This window comes from Engraulis encrasicolus, unplaced genomic scaffold (genome assembly GCF_034702125.1).
Source record: "Engraulis encrasicolus isolate BLACKSEA-1 unplaced genomic scaffold, IST_EnEncr_1.0 scaffold_685_np1212, whole genome shotgun sequence".
Classification (NCBI taxonomy): Eukaryota; Metazoa; Chordata; class Actinopteri; order Clupeiformes; family Engraulidae; genus Engraulis; species Engraulis encrasicolus.
In genome coordinates, this window is record NW_026946011.1 from 7,501 (window position 1) to 19,097 (window position 11,597).

At 47.2% G+C, this 11,597-nt stretch overlaps 1 protein-coding gene across 1 annotated transcript; it reads right to left on the reverse strand.

Moving 5' to 3' along the window:
* Positions 1 to 2,144: 2,144 nt before the first annotated feature.
* LOC134444710 (heat shock cognate 70 kDa protein-like) lies at positions 2,145 to 6,016 on the reverse strand. The gene is made up of 6 exons (XM_063193936.1): positions 5,867 to 6,016; positions 5,052 to 5,607; positions 3,837 to 4,039; positions 3,238 to 3,436; positions 2,756 to 2,988; positions 2,145 to 2,355 (listed from the first exon to the last, which is right to left on the reverse strand). The coding sequence occupies exons 2-6, from the start codon at positions 5,461 to 5,463 to the stop codon at positions 2,158 to 2,160; spliced, it is 1,245 nt and encodes a 414-aa protein (XP_063050006.1). The 5' UTR covers positions 5,464 to 5,607; positions 5,867 to 6,016; the 3' UTR covers positions 2,145 to 2,157.
* Between the last annotated feature and the right edge of the window lie 5,581 nt (positions 6,017 to 11,597).

Consider the following 11,597-nt stretch of genomic DNA (forward strand, 5'->3'; position numbering starts at 1 on the left):
CCAACTGTACAGGATGAAACACTTTACAGGCTTAACGTCTTCTTTATGGGTTGACATATTACAGTTTTGGAACATACCGAACACAACACAACGTTAAGTCAGATCTCTTTCTTGTAATCATGCGTGACTCAATACCCCATATCCCCACCTTTTATGTCTATTTTCAGATCGGATTTTAAAGTACATTGTGTGAGTTTAATATTTGGTTTCTGTGTGCTAGTGCTGCTGTGCTGGGCGTGGGTTAGTGTTGCCGCCCTGAGGGCTGGGAGGCCGCTGGAGCTGTAATGAGCTTTAAGCCTGATTATGCCACCGCCACTTCCATTGTGGATTTAAGTAATACTACCTTCCTCAAAATCACACACAACAACATCTTTTCTGTTCAGCACAATCGGCCCGATTTCAAAGCCGTCGGATCAGAGACAGGTACGCAGGTACACAGAAGGTAGCGGAAGATACGGTGCGGGACAAGGGATACATTTGGGCGCCGTACAACTGTCTCTCCGTTTCTAGCCCATTGCCAAACTCAGAAGAGTGCATGGAGAGTGCAACACTGTCTGATGACCCGTTAAATGGTATATTGAAGGGGGGGGGGGGGGGGGGGGGCCCTAAGGGGGCTTTTCATGGTATTTGGAGGGTGTGTGTGCACTAAGGGCGCCTTTTCATGGTATTTGGAGGGGGTGTGTGCACAAGGGCGCCTTTTCATGGTATTTGGAGGGGGGGGTGCACTAAGGGCGCCTTTTCATGGTATTTGGAGGGTGTGTTCACTGGGGGGCGCCTTTTCATGGTATTTGGAGGGTGTGTGTGCACTAGGGTGCCTTTTTTCCACTTTAAACTATTAGGGAAGAGCCCCATCATGATTTTGAAAACAGTCTCATTGTGTCACCGTATAGGTGAGGCCATGCACCTTGTCCTGATGACAAAGCCCTGATGAAGACCAGTGCGGTCGAAACATGTTGGCTTTTTTAATCATGTTTTAGCCCTATGACAATAAAGGCTTTTTAATGGACTTCCTCTTTTTCACCTGGAGTTGCCTGGATTTTCCCCTTTTTTTAATTGAACTCATCCCTTTCATCTAAGAGCACCCAACAAATATACTTAAAGAAGATACTGCGACTTGTTTGAGCTACCAGCCAGAGTCGTAGTAGAGGTTTAACCATCTGCAATGATATGGGATTAACAGGCATTCCAGTTAATGAAGCTACACACTTTTCAGAAACAAAAATCCACACAGAGGCTTCGAGGTGATGGGGATGACAGGGATTCGATGTTTAATCATCTATGGTTCACAGGGTTAAGGTTAGAGTTTGATGTTTAATCATCTAGGGTTCACAGTTTAACTCAGTGCAGGTACAGTATTCGTGTCAGGGTTTCCATGGCATCATTGCATGATCTTTTTGTGTACGTATTCATCACACGCTGGATAGACAGACACCTTAGATGTTTCTAAGTTCCTCAACAAACCTTCATTTGCCACTGTGGCGGAGTTCTCGGAAGAACCTCGGACTTCCCTAGAGGTCCCCTCACAGTCTCCCCACCACAGCATGTTCCTGAAGAAACTTTAGTTGTTCGTGATGCAAACAGAAAAACACTTTCCCATATAAACGACTGCGGATGTCGGCAAGTCCAACTAGGTATGAACGCGGGTGGTTCACGGGTAAGCACTTTAGTTCTGAACATAACTGGGGTGGATTTCTCGAAACCAAAGTTGCCTACAACATTAGCTACTTTGTGGTTTTCAAAGGGTTTTCCCATTGGCAACTACAGAAGTTGCTAACAGGCCAACAACTTCTCTTTTGAGAAATGTACCCCTGGTGCTGGAACGGACACCTGAAAACAGTAACCGTGACAACTGAAGGTTCTCTGAGGGACTTCTCATGATAACAGTTTCGCAATATTACATTGTGTAATATTCAATGATTTGGCAAAATGGATTCCTTAGTTAACATCTAGGGCCAGATATTCCAGATTACTTAAATTTACCTGTACAATTCTACCAGGTGGTCACTCAACGAACCAATCACTTGGCTGAACTGGACAGGTCATTTGGAATATGTGGCACTAGATTGTAACTAATGAATCCATTTTGTCCGTCACTGCTACTATTCAGCATGGGCGTCTCCGCTACTATTCAGCATGGGCGTCTCTGCTTGTGGTGGTTTAGTCGACCTCCTCGATGGTGGGTCCAGAGGATCCTCCTCCTCCGGGGGCGGCTCCAGCTCCAGGGAAGCCTCCTGGCATCCCCCCTGGCATGCCGCCGGGCATCCCCCCTGCACTCTGGTACAGCTTGGTGATGATGGGGTTGCACACCTTCTCCAGCTCCTGTTGCTGATGTTCATATTCGTCCTTCTCGGCAGTCTGGAAGGAATGAGACAAATGAAGGTATAGGCATTAAGGTTGATTGGTTAATTGGTTTGTAAGGACGCAAGGTGGAGGTGGAAGTTTACAGTTAATAAGTTAATTGGTTCATTAGTTCAGACGGATATAAGGAAGATGTGGTTTGTGAGGAGGCAAGGTGGAGGTGTTTGTTCAGATTAATTGATTACATTAATTAGTTCAGAAGGTTAGTTGGTTAATTGGCTTGTAAGAGAGCAAGGTGGAGGTGAAAGTTTAATTGGTTTATCGGTTAATTGGTTTGTCAGGAGGAAAGGTAGCGGTAGAGACGTTCAGGTTAAATGATTTCAGCTATTAGTTCAGAAGGAGACAGACCATTTGCAAACAAACTCAACAAGTCCCCTCAATTGGCACATGAACATACCTGGTTCTTGTCGAGCCAGCTGATGACCTCGTTGCACTTGTCCAGGATCTTCGTTTTGTCCTCGTCGCTGATCTTGCCCTGCAGCTTCTCGTCCTCCACGGTGGACTTCATGTTGAAGGCGTACGACTCCAGCCCGTTCTTGGACGACACCTTGTCGCGCTGGAAATCGTCTTCCGCCTTGTACTTCTCTGCTTCCTGGACCATGCGCTCAATGTCCTCCTTGCTCAGGCGACCTGGTGACAGGTTGATGTCATAGTGTTGGTTAAGGACACTGTGTTGAAGAGGTCATCACTAGGGTTATGGGTGCACTCTGAATGTCACGCCAACAAGTCTGTGGTGTAGCGGTCAGAGTCCCAGCTTGGTACCCTAGAAGGTCTGGGTTTGAGTTGCGGCAGGGCAATGAATGAAGCGCAGTATGAAGCGCAACAGTATATAGCCTTAAAACAGGGCAGCCTTAAAACACGCATGCACACAGGCCTCACCCTTGTCGTTGGTGATGGTGATCTTGTTCTCCTTGCCGGTGCTCTTGTCGACTGCAGAGACATTCATGATCCCGTTGGCGTCGATATCAAAGGTCACCTCAATCTGAGGAACGCCACGGGGAGCGGGGGGAATGCCGGTCAGCTCGAACTTGCCCAGCAGGTTGTTGTCCTTGGTCATGGCACGCTCACCCTCGTACACCTGTGAAGATGGCAGACGTTCAAACCCTCGTATGAGGTGACAAACCCACACAGACTCTGGAGAGCTCAGAACTCAATCACCAAGAAGGTTAGACCTAGCCTGGATGAAAGCCGACTGTTGACTTCGTCAAACAGTCTGGCGAAAGCTAATAGGAATCCATCACAGTGGAGGGTGGGAGATGGTTTGATCTTACTGATCTTAATCTTAAATTCATTGGAGTTCCGAATTCAGATGAACCCATATTGTGCTTTATTAGCATGACTGTTACGATATAGTGTTGCAAAAGCATACAACTAACAAAACGGACTCTGAAGAGCTCAGAACTCAATCACCTTAGCAAGAAGGTTAGACAATCTATGCTCTTAAAAGTCACTGTTCAATGACAAGAAGCCAAACCCACCTGGATGAGCACCCCGGGCTGGTTGTCGGAGTAGGTGGTGAATGTCTGGGTCTGCTTGGTTGGAATGGTGGTGTTGCGCTTGATCAGAACAGTCATGACACCTCCGGCGGTCTCGATACCCAGAGACAGCGGCGTGACGTCCAGCAGAAGAAGATCCTGCACATTCTCTGACTTGTCACCAGCAAGAATGGCCGCCTGTACAGCTGAAATGGAGCAACAAAGCAAAGCTTCATTCCACTGAAAGGGAAACTGCATTAACCCATTGACGCCTAAGGCACCTGCAAAAAAAGGTGCTGAATGCCTAAGCCCTTTTTAAGGAACACTGCCCTCAGGTTATACAAACTTAAATATCTCAGATTCTGAAGCACATAAAATTATGCACTAAGTTGCATTTAAACCCAAAGACTTTCATTAGAATGTCTTCATTCATCTCAAACAAACAGAGATGTTTAATAAAGTTGTCTCAAATCTCATGAGCCTGAATGTTGCGTAATGCAGCTCCAAGCGTCAGGGCCAATATTGCGCTATGCAACATCAGGCATCAATGGGTTAAGCTATGCAACATCAGGCATCAATGGGTTAAGCTATGCAACATCAGGCATCAATGGGTTAAGCTATGTGTACACCAGGAGCGACCTACGCTACTTGAGCAACAGAAGTCAGAATTTCTGTATGGTGGGTCGGCGAGCAAATTTCAGCAAATTAAGTCAAGCTACAATAATGGTAATGAGCTATGACACGGGTTGGTGAAAACCAATTGGAATGTTCATACTGTGTCTCTTACTGAATGTCCCATCTTGTGATTATGTGAACACGTCAGTGTTCCCTCCAAAGTGAATACGTCAATGTCACGTCCAGAGTGAATAAAGCAAATTCATGGCGGAACTTCTTCAGCAACCTCAGCCAGTCGGGTAGCGTAGGTAGCTTCTGGTGTACACGCAGTTTTATGGTGTGTGTCCTGTAGTTTGTGGTGTACACACAGTTTTATGGTGTGTGTCCTGTATTTGTATAATCCAAGACATTTGACCCAAAAGCTATCAGACAGACAATGCTGATTTTTTTTAAAACTCCAAGACAGCTACAACATCCAAGACATTCATGGAAGGTACTTGACTCTTCCCCGGAGTTCTGTAATTTCTGGGCAAATAGTAAACATCACGTTCATTACAGATTTATGGATCAGAGATCTGTTTACAACATTTTCAACACACCTACCGGCACCGTAAGCGACGGCCTCGTCGGGGTTGATGCTCTTGTTGAGCTCCTTGCCGTTGAAGAAGTCCTGCAGGAGTTTCTGGATCTTGGGGATACGGGTGGAACCGCCGACGAGGACGATGTCGTGGATCGCGGACTTGTCCATCTTGGCGTCGCGGAGTGACTTCTCCACTGGGTCCAAAGTGCCACGGAAGAGGTCAGCGTTGAGCTCCTCGAAACGAGCCCTGGTGATGGAGGTGTAGAAGTCGACGCCCTCATACAGGGAGTCGATTTCGATGCTGGCCTGAGTGCTTGATGACAGGGTGCGCTTAGCTCTCTCACAGGCGGTGCGGAGACGGCGAATGGCTCTCTTATTGTCACTGATGTCCTTCTTGTATTTGCGCTTGAACTCTGCGATGAAGTGGTTGACCATGCGGTTGTCAAAGTCTTCTCCGCCCAAGTGGGTGTCTCCGGCGGTGGATTTCACTTCAAAGATTCCGTCCTCGATGGTCAGGATGGACACATCGAACGTGCCACCGCCAAGATCGAAGATGAGGACATTCCTTTCAGCGCCAACCTAGTAATAGTAAAAAATAAAAAAAGAAGCGAAACCATCAAGACATGCAGGTAGCAGTTTCCCTCCAGGGTGCATGCCATCCTGTATAGGCTACCAGTAATGTCATCAGTACATGACCAGCCTGGTGGCTTGTAAACGGAAGATTGTTCCGTCTTATCGAGGCCGCGGGTACATGCCAACATATACACTAGTAAATGACCAGCCAGGGGACTAGTCAATGCATCTGCAGATGAACAGGTCAGCCTGTAATGCCATGTACCTTCTTGTCGAGTCCGTAGGCAATGGCAGCAGCTGTGGGCTCGTTGATGATACGCAGCACGTTGAGGCCGGAGATGGTGCCGGCGTCCTTAGTGGCCTGGCGCTGGGAATCGTTGAAGTAGGCGGGGACGGTGATGACGGCGTTGGATATGGTCTGAAAACGCAAGAGAGGACAGAAGGATCAAATCTGGGGGGGAAATACATTGTGCGTATGTATCAGCAGCAATCTTATTGGAGGGTTGGTAGGTGTCAATGTTTCCTGGCTCTTGCCTGACCTGTAGTTCCTCGCAACTTCATGAGCTCCACTACTACTCTGTGTGTGATGAACACCACCAGGGGGCTCCAGAGCTCAAACACACAGAGGTAGGAACCAGGCCAGGGGCCTCATGTACAAAGAAGTGCTTGGATTTCCTACCAAGAAAGTGCGGGCGCGAAAATCTTGAAAGTTACTTACGGACAAAAATATCTGGATGTATCAATAAGTGCGTAACCAGGTTTTGCCGTGAATTCTTGCGCACATGCACGAGCACAAGCGGGCCCAAGTCTCCGCCTTGCCTCCTCCCTTAAATATTCTACATGAATATTCTAATTGGTATGAACAGACCCATTCATGTGCATTCATTGGTTGAAAGAACTGGAAAGGGAACGCGGGAAGGGGAACGCGGGAAATCATGATGCGAGGTGAAGGCGCTGTTTCGGAGGTAGCCAATTTAAAAGGAAAAAGGCTGCGCGCAGTAGCCTAACAAAATTACTTTAGCGTGTATACAATCAGGCATTGGTAATACTTAATGTGAGGACTGCAGAAAAAAACTGTCATGTTATACTGCAGTACAATGCTGTTGCGGACAGATTTTGGGTTCAGAATGTGATTGACATGCTGGGTTGGTGACGTGCGTAGAGTGGGTCACGTGGTGATCAAGTTTGGTATATCACCTGGGCTACTTGGGAATGGTGGCAGTAGTAGGGAGTAGGTGTTTAGGGGAAAGCCTAAACTTTGTTGACCGCTTCTTTGTACACGCTACCGCTCGTTTGGGCCACGCTACACCACTGGCTTTATGAACCGCTTATGACCACGCTACTCTGTGCACTTTAAGCCAATCGTTTGCACAGCGCACTTTCACTCTTGCACGGTTTGCACACCTGTGACTTAATGTCTGGATTTTAATGGTCCTTGTGAAACCCTTTTACCTCGAAGATGAAACTTGAATAAAACCAGCATAACCGGAACGTGGATCTACTCGGAGCCTTTTGTACAACAGCGTGTCGGGCAAACCTTTTCCCTAATTCAGCTACTTGGCGACTTAATATTTGTTTGATACGTCGCCACAATATTGTCAACAAACTACAGCATTTGCTCGGACGGCAAATGGAGCATAGCCTAAACCCCCAATGAGCTCACACAGCCAACACAACAACGTGAAGGAAGCCGTTTACCTGAACAGAGAAGGCAACTGCGGTAATGTACATCTGTTTATTGAATTATCGCTGGCTGGGTGAACGCTGACTGCTGCTGATGGTGACTTCCTGAGAAGCTGACGTCGTGCTTACGTCACGTTTCATTCATTGTTTGGACTGTTGCTACTGTGGCTTGGCTAACGCAAGAACACTGATTATTGGAATCATAGCGTTGTGTGTGTGCGTGTGCTGTTGCTCAGGGTGGATTTGTGAATACCGTCGTTGCTTCGACATTGTATTTGATGCCGTGATTTGCATGCCTCATTGGAAAACTTAAAATGAGTGACCAAGAAGCCACTGCTGTGAAAGATGGGCATGCTATAATGAATGACAAAGAAACCCCAGTGACAAATGCAAAAATGTGTGACAAAGAAACCCCAGTTGTGACAAATGCAAAAATGTGCGACAAAGAAACCCCAGTTGTGACAAATGCAAAAACGTGTGACAAAGAAACCCCTGGCGTAAATAACACAACAATGAGTGACACAGAAAACCTCAGTGTGAAACATGCTAAGACGAGTAGGCCTAAAGAAGCTCATGTCGAAAATGCTCAAGATAAGAGACACATTGTCCTCACTGAAAAAGCTCTGATAAACAAGATTGAAAACATTCAAACAGAACGGAAAAAACATGTAAACAAAATGAAAGGTATCATTACTTCCCTGAAAGAGCTAATGAATGCTGATGAGAATGAATCTCAGGTTAAAATGCTGCTCCATGAATTAACACAGCGGCTTAAAAGAGCCACTGAACTTCATATCTCCCTGTTACCACTAATGCCTACAGAGGAGCAAGATAAACAAAATGAATGGTTCTCGAGCATAACTAAATTCAATGAATGGTTTATTGAGGACGTACAAGCATGGCTTGCAGGCATTGTTACAATTTCGGGTAGGCCATCAGATGAAGTGTCATCTCGAAATGCTCCACTGGAGGGAGACGTGCAAGGAAATGAGCACACACAATTCCACCTGCCTCTTCATTCTCAAGATGATGAACAAGATGACGTGTCTCCAATCGACAGTGTGTCAAACCTGGGAAGTAGAGCAAACTCAAAAGCCTCTTCAACTGCCTCGGACTATCGCAGAGCCCAAGCCGAAATGGCCGCCTTGCTCACACAGCAACAAGCGCTCAAGGAAAAGCACAGCATTGAGGAACAGGAGGAGAAACTGAGAAGAAGAAAAGAGGAGCTTCAATTGGAGGCAGATATTGCAGCAGTTGCTGCGAAAGCGGACGTGTTGAAAACCGGATCAACTGTGAGGAGTACTGCATCAAGAAAATCAAACGGAATGGAGTCTTACTTTAACGCAAACAAAAAGGCCTTTAAAAAGCTCGACGCGGATGCAGATACATTTGTCCCAAGGACATATGACTTAAAATCAAAAGGAAATCCAGTTGCTTTCAACGCCAAGTCTACAGTGAAACATCAAATGAAAACTAAACCAGCCCCTCCTCTCACTGGACCTCCTGCACGCGTGAAGCAGAATGCACACTTACCGCTACAATCAAAGGCAAGCTTGCCAGTGCAACATCAACTCTGGTCTTCACAACAAAATGCTGGCTCAGCAACCAATGCTAATCTTGTTTCAATCATGCACACACAGAATCGTTTGACTCAGATGTTGGTCCATCAACAGAGTTTGGCAACGTTGCCCAAGAGAGAAATATCCGTTTTTGACGGAAACCCTCTTCAATTCCACGCCTTCATGAGATCCTTTGAACAAGTGATTGAGTGCAAAACTAACAATCTTGATGACTGCCTCCACTACCTGGCTCAGTACACTAGGGGGCAACCTCATGAACTTGTCAAAAGCTGCCAACATATGGCAAATGGTGCTGGATATGCGAAGGCTAAGACTCTCTTGCATGAGCATTTTGGAAACGAGCACGTGATCGCAGCTTGTTACCTGAATAAGATCCACTCATGGCCATTTATCCGATCTGAGGATACAGAAGCGCTTCAAGCTTATAGTCTCTTCCTGCGCGGATGCTGCAACGCAATGGAGGAGGTCGATGGCCTCTCAGAGCTAAACACGCCTAGCAATATGCTTTCTGTGATAAACAGGCTTCCTTACAAGTTGAAGGACAGATGGCGGTCAGCATCGTGGGATATCCAAGAAAAGCAACATCGTAGAGCCGCATTCATGGACATTGTCTCCTTTTTGGAAAGGCAAGTCAAAATCGCCACGGATCCCGTGTTTGGGAACTTGTCTGACCCCCTGTCCAGCCATCCAGCAGCCAAGGCCAGCGATGGAGGGAGGCGCACAGCGCGCCCAAGGATGAAAGAGAGTAGCTTCGGTACAACAGTCACGGGAGTTGGAGATGATCAAGCAGCAGGGCAAGAGCATCACGGCCCCAAGAAAACCTGTCTGTTCTGTAAGGGCACACATTCATTGGAGTCATGTTCTCACCTCAGTAAGAAGCCTCACAACGAGAAGATTTCCTTTCTTAAAAAGAATGGCATTTGTTTCGGCTGTTTGTGCACTGGGCACATAAGCAGAGATTGTAGGCAACGTCTTTCATGTGAAGTCTGCACTTATAAGCATCCAAGTCTGCTCCACATTCATAAGGAAAGGAGTGAAACCAGGTCTGACAGCATGGCAGAGGAAAGTCCCGTTGCAGTTCAGTCTAGTGGCCTTACTGGGGCCGGTGAACACGATTGCAAGCTGGCCATTATACCAGTTAAAGTAAAATCAAGGAAAGGCCACAGAACCGTTGAAACATATGCCTTCTTGGACCCGGGGAGTTCAGCGTCCTTCTGCACAGTGGGTCTACTGGACAAACTGAATGTAACTGAGAGGAAGACAAGGATTCTTCTGCGTACAATGGGGCAGGAGAAAGTGGTGAACAGTGGCATCGTGTCAGATCTGGAGGTTGCAGGACTGCGGAGTGACGTCTTCTGCGAAATGCCCGACCTTTTTACTCAGCAGAGCATGCCAGTCAATGCATGTAACATCCCGAGACAGCAGGACCTGGAAGGCTGGCCTCATTTAAGTCAAGTTGTTCTGCCAGAAATACCGGCACAAGTTGAACTCCTGATTGGCATGAACATGCCTAGAGCACTAGAACCCCTAGAGGTTGTTCGGAGCGTGGGCAGTGGTCCTTTTGCCATTAAAACTGTTCTTGGCTGGACTGTTAACGGGCCCCTTGGCAAAGAATGCTGTGAAAGTCAAAGATGTATGTCCACCGTCAATGTCAACAGGATCTCTGCGGTGAGTCTGGATGAGTTGTGGAAGCAGCAGTTTAAGATGGACTTCCCTGAGGGCAGGCATGATGAGCAGTTGGCTCTGTCAAGAGAGGATTCTAAGTTCCTAGAATTGGCCAGTAAGTCGGTAACACTGAAAGATGGGCATTACAGCATTGCCCTGCCATTAAGAGATCGAGACATGATCATGCCTAACAACCGCGCCATTGCAGAGCAGCGTGCTGTAAGCTTGAAGAGAAGATTTGTCAGAGACAAAGAGTTTCACAGAGACTACACCGCTTTCATGACTGACCTCCTGTCCAAAGGCTATGCACAAAGTGTGCCTTCTACAAACCATCAACATACGGGCCGTAAGATCTGGTATATTCCCCACCATGGAGTTTATCACCCAACCAAAGGGAAAATCAGAGTTGTGTTTGATTGTGCAGCATCATTCCGAGGTGTCTCGCTAAATGCGCAGCTGCTGAGTGGTCCTGACCTCACAAATACACTGGTTGGCGTGCTGACTAGGTTCAGAAAAGAGCCCGTTGTCTTGATGTCTGACATTGAAGCTATGTTTCACCAAGTCCGTGTGCCAGAGGAAGATGCAGACCTGTTGAGATTTCTATGGTGGCCCGGTGGGGACTTCAGTCAGAACATGCAAGAGTACAGAATGGCAGTTCATTTGTTTGGGGCAACATCCTCTCCGAGCTGCGCGAACTATGCGCTAAGAAAATGTGCAGAAGACAATCGGTCACACTTCAGCCAGCTGGCCGTTGACACCATCTTGAACAGTTTTTATGTTGATGACTGCCTTGCCTCAGTAGCCTCAGAGGAGGAAGCTATCTCTCTCTACACAGACCTCAGAGACATCTGTGCTAAGGGCGGTTTCTACCTTACAAAGTGGATAAGCAACAGCCGCATCGTCCTGGCTAGAATACCCGAGGAAGAGAGAGCAAAGGAAATCAAAGACTTGGACTTGGACTCTGCCATCCTGCCTGTCGAGCGGGCATTGGGCGTCCGATGGTGCGTGCAGTCAGATGCATTCAAGTTTCGTATATCCATTCCAGACAAACCACTGACCCGTAGAGGT